General features: G+C 40.1%; 1 protein-coding gene across 12 annotated transcripts in view; it reads left to right on the top strand.

Annotated features, from left to right (window-relative positions):
* Positions 1 to 332: 332 nt before the first annotated feature.
* CAPRIN2 (caprin family member 2) overlaps positions 333 to 20,310 on the top strand; it is a 42,441-nt gene continuing 22,463 nt past the window's right edge. For 7 of the 12 annotated variants that reach the window (XM_061125213.1, XM_061125216.1, XM_061125214.1 and 4 more), the window contains exons 1-6: positions 585 to 657; positions 1,770 to 2,035; positions 4,024 to 4,086; positions 10,999 to 11,085; positions 17,129 to 17,367; positions 18,571 to 18,653. In XM_061125213.1, the coding sequence (XP_060981196.1) occupies positions 1,784 to 2,035; positions 4,024 to 4,086; positions 10,999 to 11,085; positions 17,129 to 17,367; positions 18,571 to 18,653 (724 nt within the window). In that variant the 5' untranslated portion in view covers positions 585 to 657; positions 1,770 to 1,783. Of the gene's footprint in view, positions 382 to 563; positions 658 to 1,769; positions 2,036 to 4,023; positions 4,087 to 10,998; positions 11,086 to 17,128; positions 17,368 to 18,570; positions 18,654 to 20,310 lie in introns of those variants that run through there. The other 5 variants (XM_061125221.1, XM_061125219.1, XM_061125218.1 and 2 more) reach the window with 3 other exon arrangements.

Below are 20,310 nucleotides of genomic sequence, written 5' to 3'. Positions count from 1 at the left end.
GTGAAGGATGGAATCTGGAGGTGAGGGGCAGAGGCATGCCTGCACTTCAAAACTGCCCACCTAAGCCACCAAAGGCTCAAGTTCGGTTTAACTGGCAATTCCACAAAGGGCTCTCTGCGCTTTTCGAGTGATCCAAATCACCTGTTCAAGGTCACGCCAAGAGTTACCGGCAGCAATCAGCAAGGTCGCGTAGAGCTGCGGAGTTCGCGGCCGGCCGGCTCTCGGCAACTCAGCGGGCCCACCTGGTGGCCCGCAATCTGCGCAATCGCGGGGAGAACGCGCCCTCTCGCGACGACTTCTAGCCGCAGCTGGGCCTGGCTCAAACGCCCCCCGCCCCGGGCGGAGGCCGGCGGCGGCGGGGCCCGGCACCGGAAGGAGGAGGTGCGCGCGCGTGGGGGCGGGGCGCACCTATATAGGCCCCCCACGGCGTCGAGGGCGGGCCTGGGCTAGAGCGGCTGAGTCGGCGGTGCGCCTGGTGCGGCAGACGCCGCCTGCGAGGACTGGGAGGGGAGAGGGAGGAGGCGGGAGGAGGAGACACGAGTGCGGGGTGGCGCCGGTCCACCTCCGCAGCTCTCCTGGCTCCCGCCGGCTTTCGAAGGCGGGCCCGGGCTGCGGCAGCGGCGGCGGCGGCGGCAGCGGCCTCGGCGGCCTGCGGAGGTGAAGCCGGGCTGCGGCTGCCTGAGTCGGCGCGGCGGGGGCAAGTGGCCGGCCGGCGAGGGTGGGCCGGGTTGGGCGACCGCTGCCTGGAGTGCAGGACGGCTTGGCATCCTTGGGGCGCGGCTCTGGAGGGCAGGTGGCCCGTGCGTCTTACCGCAGATCGGCCTCCCAGAGGCACCTGCAGAAGTGGCCCCGGCCCGCTGCTTCGGTGTCCGGACGACAGTGGGAGGGCGGGGGTCGCTGCCCTCGGGGGGCCGAGGCCCGCCTCGTAGAAGCGCCTCCGGTGTGGGCCCTCCGGGGCCTGGGGCCTGTTTTGTCCTTGCTCTGGGGATGCTCCTCAAGGGGAATGGGGAGAAGAGCGCGGATTCGCGGGGCTGAAGGGGGAGCGAGGGCCACGGTCGGGGCGGTGTAAGGCTCGCCAGGATGCGCCCTTAAACTGGTTGACTTGTGAGTGGTTATGGGTTAGTTTAAACAAAACTGAACATCAGCTCGAAGAGGTCGCAGCTTGAGAGTACCTCGCTCCAGTGTCCTGTAGTCCAGTGTCCAGCTTGCCTTGTAGGCCCCAGACCAATCAAAGGGAAGTTAGCATTCTTGTTCAAGAAGTTTCTCCGCACTTAGTGAAAGAGAGCTCTGAAAGAATTGTCTGTGTTTGGGATTTTTTATTAAATGTGGCTGTTAGAGATTGGGGTTGGGACTGGTGGTGAGAGATAATGTGAAGAGTTTCGAATGGCTGGCTGCCTTGTCCGGATGGGGAAGGCTTATTTTTTGTGTGTGTCATCACTTGACCATAGAAATTATTCAGAATGTGGGTCGCCCTCAGCTCTGAAGTCCCTGTTTGATTAGCAGTTCTTCCTCCCTATGTGGGAAATTGAATTTCTGGAACCATCCCCCATGTTGTAGATTTTTGCCTACGCAAAGGCGCCAGCGCTTGGCACGAACTGCCTTCAAGGTAGTGAAATGAAAGTACAGTATTTAAAACAACATTAAGTTTTGAGCTCACTTCTGTGGAAGAGAATTTTGGGGGGCGTGGGTCTAGGCTTTTCAGGGAATTTAAAGCCTGCAGTCGTAATTTAGTTTTATTCCTAACTTTTTTTCCCCCTTCCCTCCTTCAGCCTCATCTGTTTCAATGGTGCAACTCTCTTCATCTCCATTTGGTTACCAGTCACCTTCAGGCCATTCAGAGGAGGGAAAACAGAGGACAATGAAGTCAGCCAAGCCCCAAGTGAACCACAGTCAGCATGGGGAAAGCCAGCGGGCGCTGAGCCCCTTGCAGTCTGCCCTCAGCTCTGCTGCCTCTCCTTCCCAAGCATATGAGACATACATTGATAATGGACTCATATGCCTTAAACACAAAATCAGAAACATCGAGAAAAAGAAGGTAACTTTTTTCCCTCACCCAGCCCTGTATATGCACCATGTTAAATTAGAGTTAAGGAACTTGCATTTTTACTTTCTATCACGGCTCATAGGTATTCTTCCTAAAGATTTCTTTCCTGAAGATTTAAGTAACCTTGAGATTTAGCTGACTGAAAATGTAAAAGTAGGCTGAACACTGACTGTATTAAACACTTTATATTTGATTTGCCAGAATAACTGAATAAAAATATTCTTCATAGTAAAATTATTGTGCATGCTACTGTTGAAATATTTGAAGAGGTAGCTACTTTAGGTCAGATTAATTCCTTGCATGTAGTGTTAATATTTCTTTTCATAAATGAATAGTATTCTTTTTTTTTTTTTTAGCTTGTTTTCCTTGTGACTTTCTGCAGCAGTTGATATTGCAGTATAACTGCTGCAGTCATTGGAAGCTTTTAAGGATGGCAGAGCCAGAAGATGTTTTAGCACTGATTTTGTGTGTTGCTAGGTGATTGTTTCAGATTGGTTGGTGAAAGCATTGTAGAGAGCCTTGTAAAGATACGCAGGTTGTAACCAGCCTGATATGACAGTAAATGCTGATGTAAAGATCCAGATCATTCCTCATTTCCTGAGTCATGTAGCCTGTGAAATGGTACTGCACGTAGCTTTGTTGTGTCATGATTCTCTTTTGCTTGTGATAGTAGGTGAGTTACTATCTAGACTGAGGAACTTTTGAATATTTCTATGCCAAGACCTAGTTAAATCTAGGAAAGTTGCTTTGATGGAGGAGGGTGAAGAGATTTTCAAGAGTTTGGTTGACCCTGTTCCTTTTCCTTCCCATTTCCCCATCCCCCCCACCCCCACACACTCTAGGAAAGTAGTGAAGAAGGGCCAGTTACTGGTAGCTTCTCTGTAGCCTTAGTTCTCACCAGTTGTCTTTTGAATGCATGCAGTTGATCATGAGCATGATAAGGTGAGTGTGCCTGGGTCAGCACAAATCCCCTGCCAATGTGGGAAGTTAGAGTCAAAGCAGGATCTGTTCTAAGCGGGATCTTTTGATAGACTCATTAATGTCTTATCCCAGGTGGAGGAACTACATATATATGTGTAATATATATATAATTATACTCTTCAGCTGAACTAGAGTACCTCTTTAATTTTGAATACCAATCTAGTCAGTACTCATACATTTGTTTCAAGCTTCTGAGAAAGTGTTTTAAAGCTATAAAGCCAACATAGAAGGTGCCTAAAATTGCTTTTAGAATACCGTAAAGGGTCATGTCATTATTTGGACAATAAATGCAATTTATTCGTCATTTATTTCCTTAAATATCAGATTTTTTAAAATGAAAAATGGCTTCAAGTTGAGGCTACTATAATTCTAGAAAAAAAAATATTACATTTCTGTACTTCCATTAGGAAGTTTCATTGGACAAATGTTCACATAATTCAGCAGGTAACCATTTAAGCAGGCCTTCTCAGCCTCACAAACACTATTGCCATTTTGTGCTGGATAGTTCTTTGTTGTGGGGGGCTGTCCTTTGCACTGTAGGATGCACTGGAGCATTCTATAGTTGCCTGGCCTCTACCCACAGGATGCCCACTGGCACCCACTTCCTCCCTCCATCCCCCGAGTTGTGATAGCCGGAGATACCTCCAGACATTGTCATGTGTCCTTGGGGGACAAAATTGCCTCTGATTGCGCACCATTGGGTTGGGGCATATGATTTATTTGTTAAACCCCGATGTGTCGTGTAATCTGGTTACAGAGGCCATTAAGAGAAAAAGGGTTTATTACCACTTAACTTTTGTAATTCCAGACTATGTGTAATATTTTTTTTTTCCTGACTGGAACTCATCTACAATTGCCTCTTATCTTGTACTAAAATGTTATTCTTATAGATTGGTAGTTTACTGCAAGAACTTTGTTTTCATGAGAAACAGTCTGGTATTTAGTTTGTTTCAGAACTTTGTATCAGACTGTGGTAAATACAAGTTTCTCTTTTGTAGCTCAAACTGGAAGATTACAAAGATCGCCTGAAAAATGGAGAGCATCTTAATCCAGACCAGTTGGTAAGTGGTTTATGATCCTTTGATCAAACTTATTTTCTTAGTAAAACTTTAGATGAATTTGGGGGAGACCAAAGAGCAGGAGGAGAAGGGGATGACAGAGGATAAGATGGTTGGATGGCATCACCGACTCAATGGACATGGGTTTGGGTGGACTCTGGGAGTTGGTGATGGACAGGGAGGCCTGGTGTGCTGCAGTTCATGGGGTTGCAAAGAGTCGAACACAACTGAGTGACTGAACTGAACTGAAAGATTTGATAGGCTAAAAGGGAAGAGTGAGAGTCCACTGGGTTTTTCCAAAGACTTTGTCTTCACCTATCAGGTCTTATATCTTTGACTTTACTTTTGCACTAGTAGATAGTATATGGATGGGGATGTGTGTTGTCAAATAAGAGTGAAGATGTAGATAATCACAAAGAGTTAACATATGGATTTAATTAAACTTTCTCTAGAGTGGACTGAAGGAGAAAAGCAGGGAATCACCTAGCTTTCTACTATTTACTCACATATTCTAAACCTGACGTCTCTTTGCTCTAAAATGTAAAAGGGTAACTACTACAGCTTGCCTTGGTTTTTTCTAGTTGCTTCTCCTTAATTCCTTTGTTGATATCGCCGTGCTTTTCTATTCTGTATTGCTGTGTTCCTTCTTAGGAGGCATGTTTATCTGATAGATATCAGGCCTTTAAATATTCACTGTTTATGACAGTTAAAAATACTCTTTACGTTGCCCATGGTATACCTAGTAATTACAAGTTTTATCTAATGGGATGAAGGAGAGTTTTTACAATATGGAAAATTTTAAAAACGCTTTATTGATGTTTGCCTTTTTGATCTGATCACACTTCCTGTGTGACAGCACAAAATTAATCTAAAAGTTATTTCATCTAGCATGTGGATCTATTGTCTTTTATGTTATTTAAAGTCTTTGGTTGTGAATCGCAGGTACTTTTTCCTTGCCATGTTGGCTCTTTGTCACTGACCTAGAATTTTTGTGATGTAGTGAATTACTGTTTTGCTGAGACACAGATTTGAATTGTCGAGTTCTGAGAATGATGTGCTCAGATGTCTGGTGAAAGGACTTAGCTGGACATTCAGCGTTTCAACACGGTTTTGTTTTTAAGTAGTCATGGTGTGTTCACTAACTTTTAAAGTGACGAAACCTCTATCTAAACACCCTTGGAGGATATGTTCTGTTACATGTTTTTGTGTTTTGTGTTTGGGGATGGGAATGGCGAGGCTGGTGATTCTCATGGTAGCTCTCTAAGAAATGTTGAGGAGCTCCAGCCAGGTAAACTTTAATCTCACTAGTCTGAGATACACAAGCTGCTATATGTTGCTTCTGTAGTATTAACTTGGATTGCTTGAGTGATATCTGACAAACTCCAAGTTTATATTGTCAATAGAGCAGTTCTCTGAACTCTAGATTCCTATGTCCAGTTGCCTTTTACTTTATTTTGCTCCACAAAACCTGTTCTCCTTTTACCTTCACTATATCAGTTAACAGCCTGATTTACTAGAAGGATGGTATCACTCAAAACCTTGGAGAATTTCTCATTTTTCTCCTCGCACCTTGTATCTAGCCCATCAGCAAGTGTGTGGTCAATTCCTCCTTCAAAATAAATTCAGAAACAGACCATTTCTCATAAATTCTGCCTCTGCCTTCCTGTTCCACACCACATCACCTTTCATCTGCATTATTGTAACAGCTTCCTTACGAGTTTTTCTGTTTGTGCTCTCCCTCCAAGTCTGTTCTTAACACAGTAGCCTCAGTGCGTGTGTGCCTGTGTGTTCACTCAGTCATGTCTGACTCTTTGCGACCCCATGGTTGCTGGCCAGCCAGGCTCCTCTGTCCCTGAGGTTCTCCAGGCAAAAATACTGGAGCAGGTTGCCATTTCCTTCTCCAGGGGATCTTCTTGACCCAGGGATCGAACCCATATCTCCTGCATTGGCAGGCAGGTTTTTTTACCATTGAGCCACCTGGGAAACCCCAGTAGCCTCTGTAGTTCTGTTCAAAAACGAGTCAGATGTCAGTCCTCTGCTCAGAAGTACCCCCTTGTTGGTTCCCATCATGGTGCAGAATGTCCTATGATGTATAGTAAAGTGTTAGTCACTTGTTCGTGTCCGACTCTGTGCGACCGCATGGACTGTAGCCCGCCGGGCTCCTCTGTCCATGGGATTCTCCAGGCAAGAATACTGGAGTGGGTAGCCATTCCCTTCTCCAGGGGATCTTCCCAACCCAGGAATTGAACCTGGGTCTCCTGTATTGCAGGCGGATTCTTTACCATCTGAGCCACCAGTGAACCCCAGAATGGCCTGTAAGGCCCTACAAACAAGTTATGCTCCCCACTTCCTTTTCCATTTTTATTGCATTTCCTACACTTCTCTCTTGCTGGCTTCATCCCAGCAGCACAGGCCTCCTCCTGGTCCTCGCATATCGCAGCCACACTGCTACTGCAGGGGTTTGCTGTGCTTTTCTTACTGCTTGGGGTGCTTTTTCCCCAGATGTCTAAATGGCTCCATTCCCAACCTCCTTCAGCTTTTTCTTTGAAGGTCATCTCAGTAAGGCCTGTCCTGACAACACTCCTTTGCTCCTTCCCATGCTTTAATTTTCTTAATAAAAGTGCTTCTCTGACAAACTAAAGTTTTGTCTCTTCTTCCCTTGCAGTGTCTAAGTTCTGTTAAAGTAGAGATTTTGTCTGCTTACTGCTGTTTTCCTAGTACTAGAATGGTTTATTGCATATGGTAGGTATTTAAATACTACATATAGATTTACTAAATGTAAAATGATTGAATATTAGGTTTTTAGATGTGATTAAGTATATAGTTAGCGGTACTTTTGAGAAATATCATCTCGTACAAGGAATATATACTTCAGACAGAAATTTAGAAAATGCAGATAAGTCAGAAGAAAAAAAAATCTATAATCTGAGCCCTCAGATACCTCTTGTCAGTAGTATAGTACTTAATTAAAAAGCCCTTAAGTTTAGTTTTTTAAAATTGGGAGTAATTCACATAGTTTAGAAATTAGGAAATGTTAAAAAAGATGTTTTTTCTTTCACCCTGTCCTTCCTCTGTTTGATACTCATCTTACAAAATAGTGATTCTAATAAATTGCTTTGTATCTGTCCAAAGTTTCTTTAAGCCTATATACAGCTTAGCTTAATATAGGTACTTTCGGGGTCTTTTTTTTTTTTTTTGGCAGTTTTAGATTCACAGTAAATTTGAGCAAAAAGTGGAGAGAGTTCCTTGACCCCACACATGCACAGCCTTTTCCACTATCAGCGTTCCTTACCAGAGTGGTCCATTTGTTACAATTGAACCTACCTTGACACAGCATCATCACTCAAAGTCCATAGCTTACGTTAGGGTTCACTCCTTGTTATTGTACATCCTGTGGGTTTTGACAAATATAAAATGGCATGTATACTGTCATGGTAACACACAGAATAGTTTCACTGCCTTAAAAATCCTCTGTGCTCTACCTATTCATCCTTTTTTTTTTTTTAAATATGGTGTCTGTTTCCACAATACTTTTAAATCATTTAAAAGTATTCATTTAACTTGCACAATTCTGTGATGTAGGTCCTATTGTCTTTATAAGTGCTTGAAAACTGAGATGAGAACAGTTAATGGGAAAATTGCTGGTAAATGAAAAGCTGGAGAAATGGGGGAAATGGAAGTTTAGTGTTACAAAAAACGAGTTGTTTGTAGAGCAGGAGGGTGCCTCTGTGTTGAAATCTTCTGAGAAGTTAACCAAAATGAGAGCTATACAAGATCCACAGGTTTAAAGGATGGGATTGACATCACTGACATTCAGTTCAGTTCAGTCACTCAGTCGTGTCCGACTCTTTGCGACCCCATGAACCGCAGCACGCCAGGCCTCCCTGTCCATCACCAACTCGCGGAGTCCACCCAAACCCATGTCCATTGAGTCGGTGATGCCATCCAACCATCTCATCCTCTGTTGTCCCCTTCTTCTCCTGCCCTCAATATTTCCTGGCATCAGGCCAGGACAGTTCTGATGGAATGGTGGAAACAATCCAGGTTTATAAGGGCTGAAGAGAAAATGGAGACTGTGTAGACATTTTGAAATTTGTCTGTAACTTGAAGGAAGTGGTTGTCAGAAAGGCACTTTTTATTTTTCTTGTTTAGGTTGGGGGAGACTTGAACTTAAGTGCTGGTTTCAGCATCAACAGAGGGAGAGGCTTAAGACATTAAAGAGAATCATAGAGTAAGGTCTCCTGTGAATGCAGAATTGAATAGGATCCAGGGCACAGGTAGAAGGATATCTCCTTTGCTGTATAAAAAAGGAGAGAAAGAAAGGGTGGATCCACATCTAATGATGGGAAGTTGAGTTAATATTATTTGGGAGCAGATATGAAGGGGTATTGGAGAAGGAAATGGCAGCCCACTCCAGTGTTCTTGCCTGGAAAATTGCCTGGCGGCAGGCTATCGTCCACAGGATCACGAAGAGTTGGACATGACTGAGTGCACACACACACACACACACACACACACATACAAAGGGATATTCCTTTCTAGTTTCACGTCCCTTTGAGGACTGTTTACTATGGTTATGTTACCTGTGCGTTCTTGGTTCTAATATTTGAACTGCCTGTTTTATTAAGAAATATGTAGTCCATACAAAATACTGCATGTAAGTTACAGCGCCTAATAAGGCCAGTGTCAGAACCCACTACTCAGCTCAAATAGTATATTAGGAACACTATCGAAGCACCTTCCCTGAACTCCTTCCTGTAACCTGACCTTGAACTTCCCCCGTTCATTCCCTTCCTTATGTTTGAAGAGAACTTACTGTCCTTAAATCTGTTAGGGTTACTTTTTTTGGAAACTTACAATAAATGTTATGCTGTATATTCTGCAACTTATCTTTTTTCATTCATTTAAGATTTTTAATTTGAGGCAAGTAGTTATATTTCATTTGCTTTTCTCTACTGGATAGTAGTCTATAAAAGATGGATGTTTGAGTTGTTTGCTCTTATTTTTTGGTATTCTACTTTGATTGGTCTTAGACGTATTAGTAAGATACAGGTGTAAGATTTCTTCAGGGTGTATACTTATCATTGGGCTGTAGGGTATACCCGTAGTTAACTTCACAGTAAAAATGCTAAATTAGTTTCCTAAATTATTATACCAATTTATGTTAAAACTATGTTATGTTATAGTACATAGGAATTCTGTTGCTCTATACCTTTACAAAGACTTAATAGTATCAGATTATTTTAAAGACAGCTTTCTTGAGGTATCATAAATATAACATTAACTCCTTGTAACTGCGCAATTTAATAATTTATAGTAAATTTGTAGAGTTATGCAACTATTACAACAATTGAGTTTTATTTACTTTAAAAAATATTTATTATGTTGGCTTCACTGAGTTTTAGTTGCTACTTGTGGGAACTTTGTTGCAGCAAGTGGGTTTCTTAGTTGTGGCAGGCATGAGGGATCTAGTTACTCAACCAGGGTTCGAACCTGGCCCCTGCATTGGGAGTGCGCGGTTTTAACTACTCGACAGCCAGGGAAGTCCTAGCAGTGAGTTGTAGAACATTTCCATAACCCTTTCAAGTTCTGTTTTGTGCTGTTATTTGCTTTCTGTCTCTATAAATTTGTCTTTTCTGGATATTGCATAGAAAGTAAAGTCTTGTATCTGTCGTCTTTGACTTACCATTTTGTTTTTGAGGTTCATGCATGTTATAGCATGTATCAGTAATTCATTTCTTTTTGTTGCTAGCCAGAATTCCTCTGTACGGTTATAACACATTTTGCTTATCCATTTACCAGTTGCTGGATATTTGGATTGTTTTTATTTGGGGCTGTAATAAATAATGTGCTGTATAAATTTGCCTACAAGTCTTTAGGTGGGTATATGCTTTCATTTCTTTTGGGTAGATATTCAGAAGTGGAATATTACACTATTTTAACTGTAGAGGCTTTGTAATATGTCTTTATCTGATTAGATGAGTTCCCCATCTTGTTCTGTTTCATATTGGCCCTTTGTTCTTCCATGTAGATTTGAAGTAAAGTTCATATAAACCTGTCCTTTCTCTAATTATTTACTTTCTTCATCTGTGAAATTGCAAAGAAAAATTTGCTTCTTTAAATTTACAGGAATTCCCTAGTGGTCCGGTGTTTGTGACTCTGCTTTCACTGCCAAGGGCCTAGGTTTAGTCCCTGGTCAGGGAACCGAGATCTGGCAAGCCACATGGCATGCCCTCCAAATTTTCAATATTTCTGTTATAATACTTAATTTGTTGTTATAGGTAATTATTTACACGTTTGTCCTACCATAGTGTAAATTTCTCGAGGTTGCTTCGTCTGTGATTCTCACTGTGCTACTTGTGTAATATATTTGTGTAGTGAATGAATATTGACAGAGGAATCCTATTGGTTCAGTGCTCTTGAAACCCTCAGGCCTCTCTGACCTTAGACTTTTATGGATAGTCAACTTCATTATTATTATTATGGTTCAGATTTCTAGCATAAAAATTGAATTTTTGAATTTAACTTTATGTAGCTTCTACTAAATACTTTCTCCTTACTTTTTTGGGTATGTGTAGTAAATGTGTGCTGAGTTGTGTCTGACTCTTTGCAACCTCATGGACTGAAGCCTGCCTGGCTCCTCTGTCCATGGAACTTTCCAGGCAAGAATACTGGAGTGGGTTGCCACTTCCTTCTCCAGGGACTCTTCCTGACGTAGGGATTAAACCTGTGTCTCTTGTGTCTCCTGCATTGGCAGGTGGATTCTTTACTATGTACCACCTGGGAAGCCCATGTGTAGTAAATGGCTAGTTCCTAATGTGTTACATTTCTTCTACTGTTATCAAGGAGCACTTATTTTGACATATTTGTACTTGGAAATTCACAGAATTGATGTTTTCTTATCTGGTTTGGTAGGAAGCAGTTGAGAAATATGAAGAAGTGCTACATAACTTAGAATTTGCCAAGGAGCTTCAGAAAACCTTTTCTGGACTGAGCCAAGATGTAAGTATATACTTTTTTTGCTTTTCTTAAAACCGGCTTAACTACTGATCTTGAAGAAAATGTTAGTGTCTGATCATGGTGCTTCGTTATTGTTCATCTAATTCCTGCTGATTTTTAATTCTGGGAGGTGGGGTGGAGGATAGCTACTGAAGAACTGAATACAAATGTTATCTGAATATGAAACATTGTGAATAAAGCATTCATTATTGAATGTATATTATTTCACTATGGAATTATAGAAAGCACTGAGAAATAGAATGAAAACTTTTTTGACAGATTCATTTATAAAGCGTTTTACAATGTGGGCTTGAAAATTTATATAATATTGGCTTGTGTGTTTAGCATTATTTGACATATTATGAAACGTAGAATTGGTAGATCCTTCTTGAGAGCATGACAGTTATTACCAGGCAAATTTATGGTTCATAATTTAAATAAAGTTAAGTGTGGTCTCACTGATATAGTTTGAATTATTCTATATTGGCAATTCAAGTTTTTTTCTCCTATAAATTTAACCAGTAATTAATATGAAGTCTTAAGCTTTCATTAATGAGGTATGCTTCATTGCTTTAGAGTCTTAGTTTTAGAAAGATGGACCTTTAAAGATCCTGTTCTGACAACTGAGGAAATATTTTGGTAAATTCATTTTGGGGTAGGGAGAATGTCTCATAGACTTTTCTACGTTTTGGATCTTGTACAGTGAATTAAAATTCTCTTCTCCATTCCCCTGGGATCAAAAACAAACAAAAAAACACAAAGTGTCATTCTGAAGTTGAAGACATCTACCATCTTAATCCTTGTATTATATAATTCTGAGTTGCTCTCTTCTGGATGTCTGACTTTTAAAAGGTAGTGTGAAATCTAAAATAGCCTAGTATAGAGATACTTCCTTCTGTTTTCTGAATACTTCTGTTCATGCAAGTCTAGGATAATATTAGACTTCATGGCATCTGATATCATGATATTAGATATTCATGGCATCCAGTCCCATCACTTCATGGCAAATAGATGGGGAAATAATGGAAACAGAGACTTTAGTTTTGGGGGCTCCAAAATCACTGCAGATGGTGACTGTAGCCATAAAATTAAAAGATGTTTGCTCCTTGGAAGAAATGCTATGACCAATCTAGACAGCATATTAAAAAGTAGAGACATTACTTTGCCAACAAAGGTCTGTCTAGTCAAAGCTATGATTTTTCAGGTAGTCATGTATGGATGTAAGAGTTGGACCATAAAGGTGAGTGCTGAAGAATTGATGCTTTTAGGCTGTGGTGTTGGAGAAGATTCTTGAGAGTCCCTTGGACTGCAAGGATATTAAACCAGTCAATCCTAAAGCAAATCAGTCCTGACTGTTCATTGGAAGGACTGATGCTAAAGCTGAAACTCCAATAGTTTGGCCACCTGATGTGAAGAACTGACTCATTGGAAAAGACCTTGATGGTGGGACAGATTGAAGGCAGGAGGAGAAGGGGACTACAGAGGATGGGTTGGTTGGATGGCATCACTGACTCGATGGACATGAGTTTGAGTAAGCTACAGGAGCTGATGAAGGACAGGGAAGCCTGAAGCGTGCTGCAGTCCATGGGGTCACAAAGAGTCAGACACGACTGAGTGAGTGAATTGAAGATGATATTAGCTTTGTTATCCATAGGGCACTTTAAACTCATGTTCATTTTTTCATTACTTAATTTTAATACTTTCTATTGGTTCCATATCTCTTAAGTATTTCTAAGCTATTTTATTATATTTATTTTTTTGGGCTATACCATGTGGCATGTGGGATCTTAGTTCCCCAATCAGGGATGAAACCCTTGCCCCCTGCATTGGAAGGGTGGAGTCTTAACCACTTGGCTGCCAGGGAAGTTCCTCTAGACTATTTTATTATTTTAAAAACTTTTTATTCCTCTAGGCTATTTTCAATACAGTGTTTTTAAGGCTGTTTTTTTTTTTTTCTGATACATGGGATTGTTTTATCCCTCTCCCAATATGTTGAGTTTATTTAGTTTTGGTCCATTGTGCTAAAAGAAAGATCTTTATGTTTACCTTCTGTTTGGAGGTTTGAAGTATTCAGTTCAGTTCAGCCGCTCAGTTGTGTCCGACTCTTTGCGACCCCATGAATCGCAGCACGCCAGGCCTTCCTGTCATCACAAACTCCCGGAGTTTACTCAAACTCATGTCCGTCGAGTTGGTCATGCCATCCAGCCATCTCATCCTCTGTCATCCCCTTCTCCTCCCGCCCCCAATCCCTCTCAGCATCAGAGTATTTTCCAATGAGTCAACTCTTTGCATGAGGTGGCCAAAGTTTGGAGTTTCAGCTTCAGCATCAGTCCCTCCAATGAACACCCAGGACTGATCTCCTTTAGGATGGACTGGTTGGATCTCCTTGCAGTCCAAGGGACTCTCAAGAGTCTTCTCCAACACCACAGTTCAAAAGCATCAATTCTTTGGCGCTCAGCTTTCTTCACAGCACATGACCACTGGAAAAACCATAGCCTTGACTAGATGGACCTTTGTTGGCAAAGTTATGTCTCTGCTTTTTAATGTGCTCTCTAGGTTGGTTATAACTTACCTTCCAAGGAGCAAGCGTCTTTTAATTTCATGGCTGCAATCACCATCTGCAGTGATTTTGGAGCCCAAATAATAAAGTCTGACACTGTTTCCAGTTTCCTCATCTATTTCCCATGAAGTGAATTATATATATTGAAGTATATTTCTATAATACTTAATAATTTCTGTTAACTCTTTTCTCAGAGTTAACCCTATCAAATTTTAATTTTCTACCCAGGTGTTTTTTTCAATGTGTGATGTTCTTTTTAGATTTAAATCTTGTTTTAAACATCATCCATGTGCACTATGGAGTTTCACTGTTTTTATAATGAAGTATCTTTCAGCCTATTGGGGGATTTTTTTTTTTAAATGAAGTCTTTCTTTTGTTGGGGCTTCCCTGGTAGTTCAGCAGGTAAAGCATCTACCTGCAATGCAGGAGACTTGGGTTTGATCCCTGGGTCAGGAAGATCCCCTGGAAAAGGAAATGGCAACCCACTCCAGTACTCTTGCCTGGAAAATCCCATGGACTGAGAAGCCTGGTAGACTACAGTCCATGGGATCGCAAAGAGTTGACACGACTGTGCAACTTCACTTTCTTTCTTTTGTTAGACCTCTTCTGTGAGACAGCCTGTTTGCAGTTTGTGTAACACTTTCTTCTTTCCCTTCAAATTAGAGTTGGGAGCCTTCCTATTCAGTCCACATCTCTTTGTTTTTTTGATATGAGCTTTGTCCTTTGATGGGAGTTTATCATTCAGAATCATGGTTCAGAAAATAAATTTTATGGTTTGGTACTATTGGTTGATAATAATTTACTTCATTTCTTTTTAACTGGACCTCAACTGAAAGAAGATAAGTAACCTGACTTACTAGTTTCCACATGAATAAGGAGAAATCATCTGCTGTCAGTGGTTTGCATGATATTTGATTATGACCTGGTTGTTGTTCAGCTATGAAGTCGTTCTGACTCTTTGTGACCCTATGGACTACAGCATGCCAGGCTCACCTGTCCTTCACCATCTCCCAGAGTTTGTTCAAACTCATGTCCTTTGAGTCGATGCCATCCAACCATCTCATCCTCTGTCATCCCTTTCTCTTGTCTTCAGTCTTTCCCAGCACCAAGGTCTTTTCCAGTGAGTCAGCTCTTCATATCAGATGGCCAAAGTATTGGAACTTCAGCTTCATCATCAGTCCTTCCAAGGAGTATTCAGGGTTGATTTTCTTTATGATTGACTGGTTTGATCTTGCTTTCCAAGGGAATCTCAAGAGTCTTCTCCAGCACCACAGTTTGAAAGCATTAATTCTTTGATGCTCAGCCTTCTTTATGGTCCAGCTCTCACATCTGTGCATGGTGGTAGTTTACTCGCTAAGTTGTGTCTGACTCTTGTGACCTCATGGACTGTAGCTTCCCAGGCTCCTCTGTCCATGGGGATTCTCCAGGCAAGAGTACTGAAGTGGGTTGCCATTTCCTTCTCCCACAACTGTACATGACTACTGGAAAAACCATTCCTTTGACTATATGGACCTTTGTCAGCAAAGTTCTGTCTCTGCTTTTTAATACGCTGTCTAGATTTGTCATAGCTTTTCTTCCTAGGAGATCTGGAAGACAACATATTCCTTACTTTATTAAATCGATAAATATTTGAGGTCCTGTCACATGTCAGGGTCTATGTTGGGTCCTAGTGATATACTGGTGAACAACAGAGATAGAGTCCCTGTCATCATGGAGCTGAAGCCTAAGGGGGATGCAGTTCTAGAGAAAGATAAACATTTAATGCAATAGATACTTTGGTAGGGAGGGTTCAGTGTGACCTGAGTGTTAAGAACACCTAACCCAACCCTGAGAGGTGCCTAAAGAGAGATCTGAGGTAATCATGTGATATAGTCCCGAAGTGTCCCCAGCACCTTTGTGTTTTCTTATACCATCATGAGTTTGTGTCCAAGGGAATCCCACTGTCTTGGAGAGCTAGAATTACCACCTCTTTTGTTTTTCCCCCTCTCAAGCAGAAACTGAGTTTGATAAGTGCTGTTGAGGTCCATACTGAGGTCTTGGAAAAAGCTTTGCTCAGCCTCTGCCATCCCTTGTTCACATAACCCCCAACCAGTCTATTTCTCACTCTCAACATTTTATCTTCACCCATTGTCTCTTATCCCTGGCGGTAGTGCAAGTCATAGTTGGCGTTCATACCCTGTAGAAAGGAATTAATAATGCCATGATGAATCTTTTTCCTGAGGTGTTTTTTTTTTAACCACCATCTTAGTTGATTAGGATTTATGAACATCTTTTTTGTAGAGTTTTGAATATTGATGCTGAATCAAAGTACTTTAATTCATTTATAGGAAAAAGCGAAAAGATTTTTTTTTTTCTGTTCTCTAAGTTTTCATACCTTGGAGAATATCCAGTATGATGGAAGCATTACAGACAGAAAAACAGTTATGGGGAGAAAAGACCGTTTAGGTTTCTCAGAGGAAATAGATGGTACTTTTTATTGTTGATATTTTATAAATGAGCAGTCACTTTTGGGACCCACATATTATGTCAGACTTTAAAGTATTATAGTTGTGAGCTTTTGAGTAGACTCTAAGCTACTCAATCTATACATACACACATATTCATTTGAGGGAAAACTTACATTCTGCTAATTTTCCATATGTATTTTGTCAACTAAATATTGGAAGATACAACTCTATCCAGATTGACAACATTTGAAAATATCTCTGTTTTGCTTAAAAAATCCCTATGTGCTGTGGCTGTTTTTCTGACATTTGTAAGACATTTTATTTCTGTTTGGTTTTCAATTCTTCATGTTTTAACCAGTCATTTTTGGTTGGTTGAAAATTAGCCACTTTAGTTTAAATATACTTCCCCTGGAAAATGAGATTAAAAAAACAACCTCAAAATTAAACTGAAGCATTTTCTTAAAATACTTAGCCTAAAAAGGCTTGGTATACATGATATGGAAAAGTAAAACCTTGGGATTATATGGACATTAATGGTAGATATTTTGCTTCTCATGATGATGATAGAGGTACTGGATTCAGCCTGGAGTTGGGAGTCACATATTTGGACTTCCTTAGCTCTATAGCACTGAGACAAACCAGTTTAGTACCTGGTGATTTTGTCAGTTTCACAGTCAGTGTTATATATTAGAGATTTATCATCCAGTCTCAACTCTTTGGGATTAGACTTTTGTAGACTAATGGAGGGCTTTCTAGGTAGCACAGTGGTAAAGAATCCACCTGCCAATGCAGGAGAGGCAAGAGATGCAGGTTCAATCCCTGGGTCAGGAAGATTCTCTGGAATTGGAAATGGCAACCCACTCTAGTCTTCTTCCTGGGAAAACCGCATGGACTGAGGAGCCTGCTGGGCTACAGTCCACGGGTTGCAAAGGGCTGGACATGACTGAAGTGGCTGAGCAGCGCACACACAGCACAGAGTATAGACTGCTAATATGGATTGTGGAGAGTTGCTCGCTTTAATTAACATTTGTTTTAACAGCTACTTAAAGCGCAGAAGAAAGCCCAGAGAAGGGAGCACATGCTAAAACTTGAGGCTGAGAAGAAAAAGCTTCGCACTATACTTCAAGTTCAGTATGTATTACAGAACTTGATGCAGGAACATGTACAGAAAGACTTCAAAGGGGGCTTGAATGGTGCAGTGTATTTGCCTTTAAAAGAACTTGACTACCTCATTAAATTTTCAAAACTGACCTGTCCTGAAAGAAATGAAAGTCTGAGGTAAGTTAATAAAAATGTTTTCCTAAAACAAGACACATGACACTTTAGCTTTTCAGTGTATATGTTCAGCATTGGAAACATTGGCTGTCCAGGCTCTCAGAAGGTTGATAGCCTGTCTAGTAGGAAAGTGAATTTGAATGGTATCATTAACCTGCTTCTTTATTGTAACACTGATCTTTAAAATGTCTTATAGTTTAGCCCGATACTGGTATTAACCATAATATTAATTATGTATACTCGTAAACTTTTTTTTGTAATTGTGTCAGACTGTTGTATGACCTGAGAGTCCTTGTCTCCTTACTACTGTACCTAAGTGGAGGTAAATGAAATTTAACTTGATTAGTATCACTCCGCTGTCAAAGTTAGAATTATTTAGTGTTCTTCTTTTGCTGTGAATAAATACTGAGGAATAAATTTGATAATTTAAAATAAAAAAGCAGCAAATTGAGGCATCTCAGTTTTTTTCTTCTACAGCTGTCTATTTGCTGTTTTTGCTTAAATGGAACATGGAGTAAATCAGCTAATGAGCAGAGCCCTGTGCTTTTGATTTGTTAGATTCAGGTCGTTTCAATGTTGTGTTTGTTAGCCATGCAACAGCAGAGTTAGTTTCAACTGTTGTTAGAAATTACCCTATCAGTTCAGGAAGAAACCTTATAAAACTCTTTAATTACCTATATATAGCCATATATTTATTTATTTACTCATTCCTACCCGATAATCTACTCCACAGTCATCATCTATTTGGTTGCTTCCTTCTCACGCTTCATTTTGGTAGATCCAGGGAATAAAGCTTACTTTTAATATTTGAAATGTAAGTGAAACCTAATTTGAAAAATGAGCTGCTCCCTTTAAAGTCTGATGTAGCTCTTAATATTTCCATTTCACTGTTCTTTTATCTAGGATGTATACTTGGTAATGAATGATACCATACTGATTGCTTTAAACTCTTTTTGAGTCTATTCCTTAATAGCTGTATTTCTTAAAATCTTTATTTTAGTTGTTTTAAGGAAAAATGCTTATAGAGGAAGTCCATAAATGGGCATTTAGTCATCTTTTATAAAATCTCAATTTTTTATTTCCAGAGAGTAAAAAAACACAAAATGAACATTGAATGTCTTAATTGTTGATGGGTTATATTGTATAAATCGTTCTGTTCCATGTGCCTCTAAAACCACTTTTTCTGCTGCTGTTTTTCCTTGTCAGTGTTGAAGACCAGATGGAGCAGTCATCCTTGTACTTTTGGGACCTTTTGGAAGGTAGTGAGAAAGCAGTGGTAGGAACGACATGTGAGTTTTCTCTACTCTGGACTTATGCAGTAAATACTAAATTTTATGTTAGGAGTTTAGTATGATATCAAGGGCCAGAACTGTGTCAGTCCATCAGAACTTACATGTCTGACAATACTGGATTCATTGACAGAATGATAGCTTTGTTTTATTCTGTTAGAGGCAGCTCTTGTTTAATTGTACTCACTAAAATGGAACCTATGGTGAGTTTTGAGGTGGCAATTCACTATAATTTGGGAACAGAGCTATAGACTAGAGCTTGACCATCTTGGGGTTCACTTCTCTGTTCTGTGTGATAGTACCCATTCTGTTTAGGAAACTTAAATCCACGCATTGTTAATGTCAAAGCTTATTTACCAGACCTGCTTAAGAAAATAGGAATGGTTTGGCTCCATAGTCTATTGAAACATTGTTGTCTACCGATCTGGAAATGATCTGGAGAGAAAGAGTCCTTTCGGCTTTGTAAGTAGGCTTTGACCAGATGACCGAGTACAAATGTCTGGACATGACATACATAATTTTATGTACTAGTTTAGGATAATGAAAACTCACTGGAAGCTGGTAAACATTTTTATTACTTCCTTTAAAAAAATATTTGAGTATGGATAACTATCTCAATTTCTTAAGTCCTTTCAAATTTAAATCACAGTTATTTATTGCTTGGTTAGAATTCAAAGTGATACAAATACTTTGGAAACTAGTTTGTCAGCTTTTAATAAAATTGTGTACACTTACTATATCACCAGGTAGTTACACTTCTAGTACCCAAAAGAATTGAAAACATACATTCATTTAAGTACTTGTGCATGAATGTTCATACCAGCTTATTCCGAAGAGTCCCTAATTGAACCCAGTCTGGATGTACATCAACTGATAATTAATAAACAAAATGTGATATATCCATACAGTGAAATCATTTCAGCAGTAACAAAGGAATGAATTATTGATACTTTAGCAGCATGTGTGAATCTCAAAATAAATTATGCTGAATGAAAGAAGCCAGACAAAAAATGAGTGCATAATGTATGATTCCATTTATATGAAATTCTAGAAAAGTCATAATGTGAATGATAGCGGGTCAGTGGCTCCTAGGGAGTAGGGGGAAGAGATTGTTTACAAAAGGGGAGTAAGGGAAATTTTTGAGTTGATTAAAATAGTCTATTGTGGTTATGGTGGAAGTAACATGACTATTACATACTTGCTAAAACTGTACACTTAAAATGTGAATTTTGTTTCTTGTAAATTTTACCTCAAAGTTAATTTTAAAAGAAAGGTAATCTGTGTCATAGTATTCCTCTGAAAGGAATAGTAGACCCAAATCAAGTTTGAGAACTCTGCTTTATTTGGGAATTATGTTTTTATTGGCTATCAAAAGTGAAATAGACTTTAGATTTGTTTATGATTTTTAATGTCATTTTAAGGTTTTTCTTGATTATCAAAGGGTGATGTGATAGGAGTGAAATACAGCATAATTCAAGAGTAAAATCTTAATCATGGAATTTTGTACTTTGTACATTGTTTAGAGATTGTCCAAGATAGGTTTTACTGAAGATTATGTTTGAGGAACTCTGTTGTTTTACTTCTCCAAAGCCGTAGTTACTTGGAGAAGGTAGAGTAATTGCTTATTGTGATGTCTTGGGGGTGGATGGGAAAATTC

The sequence above is a fragment of the Dama dama genome, chromosome 22 (genome assembly GCF_033118175.1).
Source record: "Dama dama isolate Ldn47 chromosome 22, ASM3311817v1, whole genome shotgun sequence".
NCBI classification, from domain to species: domain Eukaryota; kingdom Metazoa; phylum Chordata; class Mammalia; order Artiodactyla; family Cervidae; genus Dama; species Dama dama.
This window is presented reverse-complemented; position numbering and strand designations above follow the sequence as displayed.